Below are 15,073 nucleotides of genomic sequence, written 5' to 3'. Positions count from 1 at the left end.
ACCTATGTCTAGCCACCATTTTGCTCGCTTCTTCCCAGTTTTCTCAAATTAAAAGCTATCACTGATAGCAACTATCAGTAATAGCCACTGGTAGCTGTTATTAGCTGCTATCGCTGATAGCTTCTATCAATTGCTATCGATGATAGTTGCTATCGGCGATAAACTTTTAATTTGAGAAAAATTAATACAATATTGAAATATTAGCTTTTTATTTGCTAGCAATTATCAATAGTTATCATCGATTCACTTTCATCAATTGGAATCAACCTTGAAATATCAATACTTAAGGCTATCAGTGGCTATCAATGATAGATTTATAAATAGTTATCAACTTTGAAAGAAGATCAACAACTTTGATTACCACAATAGTTATCACTAATAATCTTTTATCATGGTTATCACTGATAGCAGCTATCAGTCGCTACCACAGATAGACTTTTATCAATTAAAGTTAACCTTGAAATATTAAGACTTAAAACTATCAATGATAGACTTTTATAATTGGTTATCACCTTTGAAAGAAACATGCTATCAGTAGTAGCTTCTATCATCAATAATATATTATTAGTATTAGCTTCTATCACTGGTAACATATTATCAGTAGTATCTTCTATCAATCGTAGCCACTGAACACCTTTTTGCCCATTTCTTGTCCTTCCCAAACATTTATAAATCTCCTTTCTTTTCGATGATAGCTTTTATCATTGATAAACATGCTATTAGTGATAACTTATAGGCATTTCACTCACATTTTAGTTCAAGATTCAACTTCATTAATTAAATTCACTAAGTTGGCTATCAATGATAGATTTCTATAAGTGGCTATTAACTATGAAAATATAATCAAATATTGAGCTATTAAGGGGAAGAAGAAAAAGCTGAGAAAGAAAAGGAAATGAAAAAAATGAAAAAAAAGAGGGAAGAAGCAAAAATCGAAAAAAAAGAAAGAAAATAAAAAGATTAAAAAAAGAAAGTGTACAACAAAATAAGATAAGGGAGAGTGAAATTAGAAATTAAAAAAAAAAAATCAAAGATTGACTAGTCAACTCATCTATATTTACAAATATTTTTTAAAATATAATATATTTTTAGATTTATTCTCTTATTTTACTATATATTACAAATATCCAATTTAAAAACAGAATACACAGTAAATAAGTCATTCGAACAATGTGCGTTTGAGCTTGAATATTTACAATGAAAATACTTTTCAAAGGGCTTCCTTATTACTATAAACACTTCCCTCATTTCATCTCTAGATTTCTTACTTCGTTATCTACTTTTTACCATTATTTTTTTTTAAAAAAAATAAATTTTAAAAAGGTAAAAAAAATTGTTTTTAAAAGTCAAAACTTGTTTTTGCGTTGGTTAAGAATTCAACTAAGGTATACTGAAACGATATAAATCATGATAAGAAATTAAGGAGTAAGTTTAATTTTTACAAAAAGGAAAAAAACGAAATAGCTACCAAACAAAACATTAATAATTTCGTGGCTTTTAAGATATTTTTATACATTTATACAAAAATGTGGCAGGAGACATCTTAATTAAATTAAATAAACTTTATACACCACCTTACATGATTGTATAAACAATAGACAAATAAATCTCATTGGAGTATGAATTTTGATTCGATTATTTTAATGGAAGTTCATTAAATATTACCAAATAAACAATATATATAACTCAGTCAAAATCCATTGGTTGAATATGTAGTTAAATAAATCAACGTAACATTTTTTTTAAACAATTAAGGTTTCTCCAATCTTATAGGGATGGAAATGTGATTAAAATTAAAATTCAATTTTCCTTTTAAAAACAAATAGATTAATTAAAAGTTATGATAGATATGCCAAATGATTACCTAATCTTAATTTGTTTGCTCTCAATTTGTTCCTTAATCTTCCAGGTCTTCGAATTTATATTTCATTTATTTAAATTTAAATGAAAAAAAATTGTTACAAGTTGCTAATAGAAAAAATTCCCAATAAAATTGGAAGGGATGAGGCATTTTCTCTATGAATGAACAACCATCCATCTTTATCACATAAAAAAAATTAGAATGTATTATTAAATTATTGTTTTATTAATATTTTCAAATAAATGTTGTTTTATTAATATTTTCGAATAAATGGAGATGACATTTTAATGTGTCATTTGGAAGAAATAATTTTTTTTTTGTTAATCAACGTCGAGCTATACTCTTTTTTTTAATGTCTAGATATACAAATAAAATAAGAAAGATAAGTAAAAAAAAAAAAAAAAAGCAATTAAAATGATAATTGTAATTGTCAATATTAAACAAAATAGATATACTCACGTTTTCTCAACAAATGCGTGGTTTTTAACAAATAGATGTGACATTTGAATTTGCCTCTTGAAATACATAAAATTTATTAGTCAAGGGTCAGAAATTTGTTGGTGAATAGACTCAAGGGTCAAGAAACATTTTTTATCCTTTGAATTCAACACATTTGGATAGAGGGTTCGAATCTCTAACTTTTCTATTGATGGTATATATCTTAATCAATTGAGTAAGAATGTTCATAGTTCGTTCTATCAAATCGAACTGCAAATATTTGACTCGAATTCAATTTTTTATTTTATATATAATATATTTTTAAGAAATTTGAAAAAATGTATAAAAAACGGTTTAGTTAGTTATATATATATATAAACAATTTGGTTGGTTCAATTTTATAGTATATAAATAGCTTCGTTCTGTTTTGAAATCAATTTTCAAATCCAAAAGCAAATCCAACTGAAAAACTCGGTTTTCTAAAAAATTTAAACCAAATTGAACCAAAAATTTAGTAAAAATCGAATTTTTGGCTTGATCGATTTTGGTGTACACCCTTGCAATTGAGATATACTCATATTGGTATTTCTTACGTGCCTAAGTATATAAATAAAAGAAGAGAAATTCATAAGTGAAAAAAAAGTATAATTAAAATTGATGATGAAATTGGAAATTGAATCGAAGAGAAAAAAAAAATCAAAATTTACCATAAATTTATCACGTTGTATTAATTTTAACTTTAAAATTTTAAAATTCACCTCAAAAAGTGTTCAATTTTAACCAAAAGCTTTAAAGAATGTTGCAAATTAACTCTTTGGTTAATTTTTTTCCTACATATACCATTAAGAAAAACTTCTCTTATATGTCAAATGAATTATAAAATTGAGAGAAAATGGCATTCGAGCTAATTTTAGCAAAAATATATGACTTTTGATAAAGTTATTCAATGAATAAATTATGCAATTATCAAACTCATTTTTTGTGCCAAATTTTATTTTACTAAAATTGATGAGTTTTAGGAAGAATTTTACACATTTTACTCTTAAAATTAATAGATAAATCAGGGTAAAAAATATAGATGATATAATTATAGACTTAATTCTTAAAAACAAAAATAAAAAACAAAATGATTGTTAAATAGAGGAGTCAAAATTCATACAACCAAACAAATTCCGATTAAATTAAATTTTACTTTCCATTAAATTAAAGTATTATTTTGTATATTTATCCTAAAAATAAACATAATCCCAAAGCTCCAGTTTGCACCCCGTAGACGTTTGCTCAAAAACAGCGCAAAATCCATTGAACTCAAAATTAGAAAGAGAGATTGATCGGCAGCTGGCGGTTGATGTAGTAAACGACGTCGTTCAGCGCGTGCATAACACGTGTTCGTTAAACACGTCACCGCTGAAATGGCGGGGAACAACAAAAACGTTCAGCGTTTTTAAATTTTTTTTTTTCCAGCTCTCAAAGTGATCGTACACTTCCAATTCTCTCTCTCTCTCCACCCTTCCCTTTAAATCTGCCACTTCGTCGTTCATGTATGAGTTTTTGTTGATTTCATTTTTTTTTACTTTCCCGGAAAATAGAGAGAGGATCACTCAGAAAATAGCAGAGAAAGCTGAGCAAGAAAACGCTGTGAAATTTGTTCTTGCTGTTCTTCAGGATTTTGCATTTGGAGCTTTAAAGAATTCAGTCGTTGCAAGAGGAATCATCAGAGACGATTTTATATAAAAATTGAGGGACAAAAAAGGTAATCGAAAAGGCCAAGAATTCTCTAATATTTTTGACCTCCAAATGCACATGGCTTCCTAGGCTTGTATTCTCTCTCTTTCGTTTTTCTCTTTTTCCGTCACATGCTTTCTATCTCTTGCATTCAATCACTTTCTCTTCTCTCTTGCGCGCGCAGTGGCTGGCTCTGATTTTTCTATTGTCATCAGAAACTTTTGATAAATATCGGTAAAGATTCCTCAGATCTACAGTTGAAGCCATTCACTGTTCTTCAGTTTTCGTTTCTTCCAGTGCTATTCAGACTTCGGAGGGAGGTTTTGGTGCTGTTTTGGCTTTTTGATATTGCGAATACGAGGTGAGCTTATTGAACTCTAGTCCGTCGTTTTCTTTTCTGATTGTGAAGCACGATCCGATTACTCGTGTGTGCTGCAGTTCAATCCTCCTTATTCGTAAATGTGGCTTCCATCTACCTTATGACTTATCGCTTGCAGATTACTTCGGTTTTTCATTGTTCTGAAATCTGATCATCGTGAATCGGAATTCGAGTTCGGAGTCATCTTTCTACCTCTGTCCTTGGTTGTTTCACATTCGGAGATTTTGTTCTGAATTTGGAAGAGTTCCTTCGTTATCTCTCTGGATTTCCTTTCTATCTTGCAGTTCTGACCATCATCATCAGCTTAGCTGAGTATATAGTTTTTCAGGCTGGCATTTTGTTAATTTCTTAGTTTCTTGATGGAAGATGTGTATCTTCCGCTATGAAACCGAGAAATCTTTGCTATTCAATTAGTTAATCGTACGCTAGCTTCTATTTCTGATTAAATTCATTTTTGTAAAATTAGAAATCCAGGTCGTTTCAATCTGAAACTATTATATGTATAAATAGACTGATGTTAAATTTTTGTCTATAGATGCGAATTCGTGCAATGAATCAATTCCTTGAACTTTTCTGCCTATGTAGGACCTGCTCTGTAACTACGCGCATCTACGACAGTCTCGAGGTTTTTCTCCTATTTATTTGATCGCACCGTCTTGTGGGCGTTGGATGGAACATGGATGCGTTAAGATGCACGCCGTATTACGGCCTCAAGGAATTTATCTGCAGTAGAATTGACTCATGTACTTTCATGTGCAATTTGGAAGTAATTCTTGAGTAATTGCCATGGTCTGCGAGATGGAGACTGGTGTTATTGAAGATATGGACATCGAAGCGGTTCCTTCTATGTGGCCTGAGGATGTTGGACCAGATGTTAGAAAGCAGTTCAACGTAGAAAGGCCAGGAGCAGATCAAGATATGCTGGAAGAAGTTAACATAATAGAGGAACCGACAATTGTTGATTTCAAGAGACTTATAGAGTTAACTAACTATACTGAGAAAGGATCTTCACAATTACAATACCTTGCAAAGCAGTGGGAGTATAAGCAAGCAAATGCTGTGCGTCTCCTTAAAGAAGAACTTGACATCCTAAGCAAGCAGAGGAAAGAAGTTGAGCTCAAGAAATTGAAAATATTAGAGGAACATCTTTTTGAGGAAGAAAGATATGCTGGTGATAAACGTCCAATTTCTATTTTGGAAGAAGCTTGTGATATATGGCAAGATATTCCAAGGAGGAAAACTGATTTTGTGGTTCAAAGTAAGAGAGTTGAAATTGATGCAGAGTATGATACAGTGACATACTGGAAGCAACGAGCCTTGGATCTGGAAAAGTTATTGGAAGCAAGTCTACAGCGAGAGCAGATGCTTGCCGAGAAGCTTAAGGAAAACATAAAAAATATTGAAAAGCAGTCCTCACCAGTTGAGGAGTTATCACAGATTCTTAAAAGAGCCGACAATTTCTTGCATTTTGTTCTACAGAATGCACCAGTTGTTTTTGGTCATCAGGTACTATTTAAACTGTATAATGTCAATCTTAGGATGTTGAGATTTCTGATACACTTGACCTCGTCGATTTGGACTTCAGTATAAGTAATTTAAATCTTTTCAGGGGCTTTTGCCATAGTCTCTAAAATAAACATATCCTTGGCTTAATAAAAAGTAGCATTACAAGCAAGGCAGCACCACTTTTCAAGTGTGTTGTGGATCCTTAGTTGTTTAATCAACAAAATTATTTTTGTTGGTCTTTCAGATTTTATTTAAATAGATAATCTCACTCGCAACATTAGTAGATCATAAGACACAACAAATGAAAGAAATGGTATAATAATGGCAAAGGTAACGTAATTTGTGCAGGCACTCAAGTACTTGACGTTGTAGATTCTTCATAGTTCTGCTGTATATAGTGAATTCATCTTTTGTTCCATGGTTAAGTTAACTGCATGCTGCAGTCATTCTTGTCTAAGTCACCCATAAAGAACTGACTTGGTGAATACTTGCATTTCAGGACAAAGAGTTGCGCTACCGATTTATCTACAATCATTTTCCAAGTTTGCAAGAAGAGGTAACCATTTCTTTCACAAACTAGGTTTGAAAGAATCCCGTTGACATGCTGTTGTCTGACTTAATCAACCTAACTCATTTGAGCAGGACAAACTATTACCTCTAGTTTTCTTTTTATTTGCTACTTATGTAATGCAAAGGGTATTCTTCTTCCCAGGATATTATAGGAAGAACAGACGTTGAAATTTTCAGTGGTGCTGGTGTTAAGGAATCTCAAGATTTCAAGAAAGAAGTTCTGGAGAAAGGGTTACCTGCAAAGAGGGAGATTCAGTTTGATACAGAATTATTTGGGCTGAAGACCTTTTTGATTTACGTTGAACCTGTCTTTAGCAAGGCTGGGGAGACAATTGGAATAAATTATATGGGAATGGACATAACTGATCAGGTGTTTAATTGCTTCAGTTTGTTTGTATAGAATTTCTTTCTCATTTTACATGTTAATCATTCATGTAAATAATGTATATTTTATCACATATCTCGTGCCTTTTACAAAAGGTTAAAAAACGAGAAAAGATGGCAAAGCTTCGTGAGGAGATTGCAGTACAAAAAGCCAAGGAATCAGAGCTGAACAAAACAATTCATATCACGGGTTAGTTTCTTCTTTCAATCTCTCTAGTCCTTAATTCCACTCAATTTGGAGTTTTCAAGTTCTCATTGTTTTTACTTTTCACATTCTTCCAGAGGAGACAATGCGAGCAAAGCAAATGCTAGCAACCATGTCACATGAAATTAGATCTCCACTGTCTGGAGTGGTTAGTATGGCTGAGATTCTGTCCACCACGAAACTTGATCGGGAGCAAAAACATCTGTTAGATGTTATGTTGTCTTCAGGAGACTTGGTGCTTCAACTTATAAACGATATCTTGGACCTTTCTAAGGTTGAATCAGGTCTGAATTTCTTTGCTTAGAACATGTTTTTAATTCTAGCATTTAAGCTACTTTCATGGATTCATTAGCGTGCAACAAAATATGATAATACTCTATTGTTACGTGGATTAGTGTCAATTTTGTTGCTCTGACATGTTATGATGTATATGGTTTCTCTTTAGGTTTTCCTTAGTCCACATGATATTTAGTAACAACTTGCAACGTGTAGTAAGAATACAAAGATGCAACTAGGTGTTTGTTTGGACTTGCTTATGCTCACAATTTCCTGTCACTTGTAGGATCTTTATGTAGTGGCATATTAGTGAGACCCTATATATCTTTTAACTTCAAGTATAGCTTGGTCAGCTATATGACAGTTTTGTCTCCGTTTATTAGGAGTAATGAAGTTGGAAGCTACAAAATTCCGTCCAAGAGAGGTTGTAAAACATGTGCTACAGACTGCTGCCGCATCATTGCGAAAATTCTTAGTTCTGGAGGGACGTATAGCAGATGATGTTCCTATAGAGGTGAGGGTTATTGATGAATATTAGAAGTTTTTAATCGATTAGTTGGATTTTGTATGCTGAATAGGCATCTGAATCACAATTAAAAATAGAGTTATAAGTAACATATGACATTTAATTTAACATGCAAGAGCAATCTAGGCTGGTGACATCATAAGGATAGTTTTATGCCTTGAACAGTGAGGTGGAAAGGGACATGTCTTGAAATGTGCATTATCAAAAAAATGTATGCATCCTATTCACTCCCCTCTTTCAGAAACCTTAGCCATGTAGCTTTGTAACATATTCACATATCATCCATTGATAGTCGACGAACCCATATAATTTTTTTGTAATCCCTGCCTATCTCTACCTTCTGTTACATGATCGCTTGTTTTAGATGTGTACACTGCCAATTAAACTATGCAACGTTTCAGGTCATTGGAGATGTTCTTAGGATCCGGCAAATCCTCACCAACTTGATCAGGTACTAAAGTTCTTAAAGATTTGATCAAAATCATATATGGACTGCATAACCTTTGCAGTTGAATTTAGTTCACAATTCAACTTCAAGGTAACCATAATACGCTAGGGAAGTTCGTTTTGCTCTAATAGATTTACTCCTCTTCCTTCTCTAATTCCTACCCTGTTCCTAGCAATTTTATAAACGTACCAACTGTTCTCTCGCTTTTCCGAAAAGATGAAACTAAGAAAGGCATCTTAGATGTTAGAATTGCCTAATTCGGGATATAAGTAATATACACACTTCTCTTGAAGAAGTAATTCATTTAGGCAGTGCGGTAATATGGTTGACCAATGTGACTGAAATCCTTGATAAACACATGCATAAATCACGGATAAGGCTATACTCAGAATATTCATATAGAATGGTTTATATAGTTGATAGAAAGAGCTCTAATGGTAACATGGATCAACACGTGGACATTGATTTCATAAAAGTGATACATTTTATGGATTTAATGATTAAGATTGATGCTGGCTTTATTAACCCACTATTACGACTAATGCAGAAAGAATTTAATGCTTTCATTCCTACATCATTAAATGATAGTCATCTAAATAGATAATTAAATGATGCAGCAACGCAATCAAGTTCACTCATCAAGGGAAGGTTGGAATTAACCTTTATGTGTTACCTTATCCACCCATTGGGACAGGAGAAGAATGCCATAAGAAATCAACTGCTGATAACTCAACAGTTCCGGTACATGGTTTGCAAGAAGGAACATGTCTTCCAGCCTCTCAGAATGGCTTGAGTGGCCAAAAACACGGCGACAGAAATAATTTGCATTGTGATGCACCAGGAACCCCAAGCAAGAGTGAAACCACAATGAATGGAAACAGAGAAAACAAATCTTGTTCAACTGAAACGACGGTATGGATATGCTGTGATGTATATGACACAGGAATTGGTATACCAGGTATGCTTGCCTATTTCTCTGATCATTGGAATATATTTGTTGCTCAATAATAGGTAGGATTCCTCATTGGATTTCTTTTGTAATGAATCAGAAAATGCGTTACCAACCCTTTTTAAGAGGTACATGCAAGCCAGTGCCGATCATGCTCGAAAGTATGGAGGGACTGGACTTGGGCTGGCAATATGCAAACAACTGGTAAACTGTTACTTCATGTTAAAATTTGCTTCTAGTTTGAGGGGGCATTACTTGTTGGGGGAAGGTAATAGTGATTATTGCATACGATACATCAAATCGACATTCCTACAGTCAAATTAGGTGGTTAAATGAGAATTGTTTACTGCTAGCCTTGAAGTTAAATTTTGCTTCAATTTTGAGATCATGGTAATTGTTGAGGGAAGGTAAATAGTGCATATGATTCATATAATTGACATTTTTTAGGAAGGTGATCAAATGAACAAGTTTTAATATGGGAATTGTATATGGTTCTCTTTAATAATGCATTGCATTGTGTACCTAATCTTGAAATGATCTCTCTTGATAGATGATTCTTTTACTTAGTACCATTTTGCTTAAATTCTCGCTAGAGAAACAGTGAGATTGGGAAATATTAATTAAGTGCTTGTTCTAGAAAAACTATGTGCTTCAAACAACATGCTTTTATTTGGCTAAAAGCACTTTTCACTGCTCCTAAAGTTTCAAACTTAACCTGACTTTTTTCTTGTCTTGCTTGGTTAGCCCAAACTTTCGTAACATCAAACTTTATGCACTTACTTTTGGAGCAGGTTGAATTGATGGGTGGTCATCTCACCGTTTCCAGCCGAGAGAACCATGGATCTACTTTTACATTTGTACTGCCATACAAGGTTTCAACCACATGTAGTCCTTCCGAAGATTCTGATGAGCTCTCAGACGAAGAGTCTACAAACGACGAAATGACTGAGGGCTTTTTCCAATTCCAACCTCACAGTTTCAGTTCGCTATCATCTTCTAATGGATCCACTAGGATCCCAAACTCATTGTTGCATACAACTGGGTATCCCACCTCAACCAAACTCAATGGCTTAGCTGAAGGTGGTCCTTATCCTATTACCTCAAACAACATCGATGCGCGTTACGCCAATGCCGCTGCTGTAACCTCAAGCGAATCACAATGCTCGTCAAGTCAGATAAACTCAAATCTTGATAACCAAAACCAACCAGACACAAATGCTCGGTTGCAAAATATCAGTGGCATGAATTCCCTTCCCAGATCAGAAACAACAAAGCAACAAGATAGACCGGAAAAACAAAGTAATAAACTTCAAAAAACAGAGCAGCGGAAAGAAAGATCCGATACAAGTAATCATTGCAGAAATAGTAGTTGTGGTTCTGAAGTAACAATGACATTGGAACCTAGAATTCTTCTTGTTGAGGATAATAAGACCAATATTATGGTGACTCAGTCTATGATGAAGAAGTTCGGCCAAAAAATTGACGTTGTAACCAACGGCATTGAAGCTGTTCGTGCAGTTCAAAGGCGTTCTTATGATCTCATTCTCATGGTATGTTCGCTTTGCAAGTCTAGAATCACATACTTTTTTAATTCAAAAAATTATTTTTCAGTGCTCCGAGAAACATGGTTTTATGCCTCTTCAACATACTATTTTTTTACCAAATGACAACAAAATTATATAATTTGAAAGGTTGTTTTTAAATATACGAAAATGGACTAGCTTATTTGCAAAATCAAAATGTCATTGTCTATCAAATTTTATCATTTAAAACAATTACCCATCAATTTTTTTACTTTTCTCAAATGACATACTTGTGTTAGCTTTGTTATTTTTGTAAATTTTATAATTTATTGCTATAAATATCATATCATATTATTGTTTTATTTTTATTTTCTGCAATTAACTAAGTCTTCAAGATTTTCGATGACATAATTTCATTTTGCTTCATAAGTGCATGCCATTTTCATTTCGATTTCAGAAGATTCTAGACTCCTGCTAGAAACATGTAGTCTTACTCTTAAATTCATATTAAAAGTATTTTTTCAGTTGTTTTTTTATATAGAATATATTAGGATAACTTTTTTTCATTATTAAATCTAGTTATTTTTGAAATTTTGGTGCTATATATATGTCATATATGTCGTGTTTTTATTTTGAGATTTCAGTCAATCACATTTGAAGTTGGAAGTAGTAGTGGGGACTAACTTGAAAGTGTTTATACATGCGTACAAGTTTTGTATCATCGTGGTATGTTATTTGTTAACTTCATAGAGAAAAACAAGGTGGTTAGAAATGGAATTGACATGTAGGGGTTTGAATAAAATATGTTGAAGAGGGAGGTTTTGGAAAGAAGGTTTTTATAAACGAGTGGGAAATGATAAATGCAGGATGTATTCATGCCAGTTATGGATGGGCTTGAAGCTACAAGGATAATACGATCATTTGAGGAAACAGGAAGCTGGGAGGCAGCTGTAAATGCTGGAATACACCCAACTACACCTTCTTGGATTCCTTCCTCCTCCCCCAACAGGATGCCCATCATTGCTGTCAGTACTTCCACTCTTCACTTTCCTTCCCTTATTTTATTTTATTCTATTCTATTTATTTTTAACAATAGCCTTCGTCATTCCTGAATAGATTTCGATAAATTAATTAAAGAAAAAACATTTGAACCTTTGGAAACTCAAATTAAATGGAAATAACACGTTAAAGTTTTCATTTTACAAAACTAATACCCTTTTGAAAATTTGTTCAAATAATTTTTCTTAGTGAATCTCAAACGAGATTGACCATTGAGATTTAGTTAAAAAATTTACTTTTTGTTTCTCTAGTTTATTGGTTGTTTTGGACCATCTCGATAATGGACAAATTATAGTGAGATTCTACTATTTTTTTCAAATTATCTAATCTTCCCATATAATCTTATATATTTTCAAATTTTTTTCAAATTCAGTTATCTTTACCAAATATTATATTAAAATCTTACGTAATTTTTCAAATCTTTAGCCAATTTCTAATTTACAAATCAATTTACTAATTGTCCAAATTTTTAGATCAATTTTTAATTTTTAAATTAATTTACCAATTATCCAAATGATCTTTTAAGTAATTATATTTTGAATTTTAAATTGGGAAAGATTAAATTTTTAAAAAATATATATAAAAAATATCAATATTAATCTTGGATAGGTTAACACCGAGATCGGTGAATTCTCGGATAGATTAATATCAAGGTTTTATATATTTTTCACATCTCATCTAATGTTTTTTTTTTTGCAAAATTTAATCTTTCCCAAATTTTAAAAATCAAAATGCAATCATCATTAGGTAAATTCATTTGGAACTTTAGAAATTTATATGATAGTGGAAAAAAAATTGGAGAAAATAATCAATCGATAACCAAATTTAGAAGTTTTGAAAAATTAATAACAATTTAATATAATATTTGATGAAGATAACCGATTTTGAAGAAAATTTGAAAATATATAAGATTTGGTATAAGATTTGGAAGATTACATAATATTTAGAAAAATTGGTAAAATCTTGGTGGGTGGAATGTGTACCAAGATGGCCCAAAATAATCTATAGGTTAGAAAAAGTAAATTTTTTAACTAAATCTTGAGATCGACCAATAAAAACTAGTTTAATAAATTTTCAAAAAACGTGCTAACTTTGAAAAGTGAAAACTTAAAGAATTATTTTTGATAATTTTCCAACATTAAATAATATTTCTATAATATTTTTACTGATATGCAACAAACTCTTAAATTGATATTACCTAGAATATAGGTTAAATTACAAAATTAGGTTCATGAACTTTCAAACGGTCTATGAACCACACACCTTTAACGTATTAAAAAAAATATTAATTGATATATTAGGTATGATATGTAAAATGTATAATAAGACTGACTTTTCAGTTTAGTGTTGAGTAGGCTTGTGAATTTTTTAAAACATTAAATAGCTCTCAAACAAGTCAAAAAGTCTATTTGACCTATTTGACACTGAATTAAAATTTTAAGGATCTGAATGTTAAAAACGAACATAACTCATTAGGATACACAATGTAGTAACCAAGAAATTTGAATCTCTCCATCTCTAATTGTACAATTAAAAAACCTAGACTAATTAAATAGACACAATTTTAAAAGTTTAAAACCTATTAGCATTTTTTAAATTAAGGGAACAAATAGACACAAATCAAGGTATTTTCACTTTTAATTTATTATTTTCATCTAGAATATAAGAATAAAAAATATTATTAAATTATTCAAGTCAATACCCTGTTAAATAATAAAAACTAAATATATTTAGATTTCTCTAGTTTACCAGGAAACACCTTTTAAATTTTAACCAAACTTAAAAAACCGACCCTGTTTGGTATTGATTTTTTTTTCTGGTTCTTTTAGAAAAATTAAGTCTACAAATACCTCTAGATTTCTTGCTTTGTTATCTGTTTATGTCCATATTTTTTAAAAATCAAACCAAAATTTGAAAACTAAAAAAAATAGCTTTTAAAAACTTATTTTTATGTTTAAAGAAAAATGCAAACTGTTGTTGGACAATTGGAGAAAAAAGACAATTTTTGAAAAAAAAAATAAAAATAAATAAATACCAAACGGGCCAAAGTAACAAGTTTTCAAACTTTACTTTGGCTGATGTTTAAAAGCTAACTATGATAAAGAAAAAACAGTTAACGGATATAAAAACAGTTAACGGATATATATATATATATATATATATATATATATATATATATATATATATATATATTCGTGGAAGAACATAATTAACTAGTAAATTAAGTGAAAAATAAGTAATGAAATGGCATTGTGTGTACCTGCAGATGACGGCGAATTCAATGTCAGAAAGTGCAGAAGAGTGTTATGAAAATGGGATGGACTCGTTCGTATCAAAGCCAATCACGTTCCAGAAGTTGAAAGAATGTCTTGAACGATATTTGCCACAGCCACAACCACAACCTCCCTTGTAAATTTGTATGCTTTGTTTCAGAGAAGGTAATGGTAGAAGAAATCAGTTCAGTAGGAAAGTTTTGTAATCTTCCTTTTCCCTCCCTTTTTTTTTTTTGGGTAAAGTAATGTAATCAGTGTAACATATGTTCTTACCCCTACTACTACCACCTGCCCAATTTGTAAATTGTACAGAAGAAAGCTGTCGTTCTTTCTCAGAGCAAATTTGTAATAAAGTTTTCACATTTTGCTTGCGTGAGAATTAGCTAAGCCACTAACCACCATAGCACATAGTTTTCTTCTTTTTGTTCCCCTAATAATTGGCGGGTGATCCAACTTACTTATGACCCTAACATCTCAATCAATCTAATACAACATTTGGCTAAAAACTTAAAACGCTATTGCTTCATCAAGGGACATTGATCTATTTCAGTCTAAATGGCTTTGATAATAAGAGTACTAAATCTTGTCATATCATAATAATAATAATAAGTATTAAATTCTAGGCTAAATTACCCAAAAAAAAAAAAGTGCAAACCCTTGAACTTTTCCGTTTGTTGAAACAATACTCATTCTTTCACAAAGTTGTAATATTAACTCATTAGTTCTTTTACAAACGTTTTGAAACTGCTCTTGAGAAATTTTATAACTTTAATGTAAATTGGGACTTAAAAATATGTCAGGATCGAGTTTGTTGCCAAATAGAATATAACTCAATTGACATAAGAGTTATTAGTAATCAGACTGCGGTTAAAAACAAGTGAGATTGTTGCTCAACCTCAACCAAGAGACTATAAAATCTTTCAATCAAATATTTACACCTCATAATAAATA

General features: G+C 31.5%; 1 protein-coding gene across 2 annotated transcripts; it reads left to right on the top strand.

Annotated features, from left to right (window-relative positions):
• The first annotated feature begins 3,846 nt into the window (after positions 1-3,846).
• HK5 (histidine kinase 5) lies at positions 3,847-14,493 on the top strand. Of its 2 annotated transcripts, XM_090317460.1 has the most exons (14): positions 3,847-4,052; positions 4,209-4,385; positions 4,989-5,909; positions 6,409-6,465; positions 6,622-6,849; positions 6,960-7,053; positions 7,146-7,352; positions 7,728-7,858; positions 8,272-8,321; positions 8,936-9,276; positions 9,368-9,471; positions 10,059-10,817; positions 11,657-11,815; positions 14,116-14,493. In XM_090317460.1, the coding sequence occupies exons 3-14, from the start codon at positions 5,190-5,192 to the stop codon at positions 14,260-14,262; spliced, it is 2,997 nt and encodes a 998-aa protein (XP_090173586.1). In that variant the 5' UTR covers positions 3,847-4,052; positions 4,209-4,385; positions 4,989-5,189; the 3' UTR covers positions 14,263-14,493. The 2 variants fall into 2 exon arrangements, with proteins under 2 accessions (XP_090173586.1, XP_038899360.1); XM_039043432.2 differs by lacking the exon at positions 3,847-4,052 and having other exon boundaries at positions 4,113-4,385.
• Positions 14,494-15,073: the final 580 nt, after the last annotated feature.

This window comes from Benincasa hispida, chromosome 9, assembly GCF_027475165.1.
Source record: "Benincasa hispida cultivar pf3 chromosome 9, pf3_genome.v1.1, whole genome shotgun sequence".
Lineage (NCBI taxonomy): Eukaryota > Viridiplantae > Streptophyta > Magnoliopsida > Cucurbitales > Cucurbitaceae > Benincasa > Benincasa hispida.
The sequence above is the reverse complement of the archived record's forward strand: the minus strand, read 5'-3'. Positions and strand labels throughout refer to the sequence as shown.

Excerpts from the sequence above, each read along its gene's own strand:
- HK5 (XM_090317460.1), top strand. The coding sequence starts at position 5,190 with ATGGTCTGCGAGATGGAGACTGGTGTTATTGAAGATATGGACATCGAA. Across the intron at positions 7,054-7,145 it reads CAAAACAATTCATATCACGG|AGGAGACAATGCGAGCAAAG; the intron begins GTTAGTTTCTTC and ends ACATTCTTCCAG. Across the intron at positions 10,818-11,656 it reads CTTATGATCTCATTCTCATG|GATGTATTCATGCCAGTTAT; the intron begins GTATGTTCGCTT and ends TGATAAATGCAG.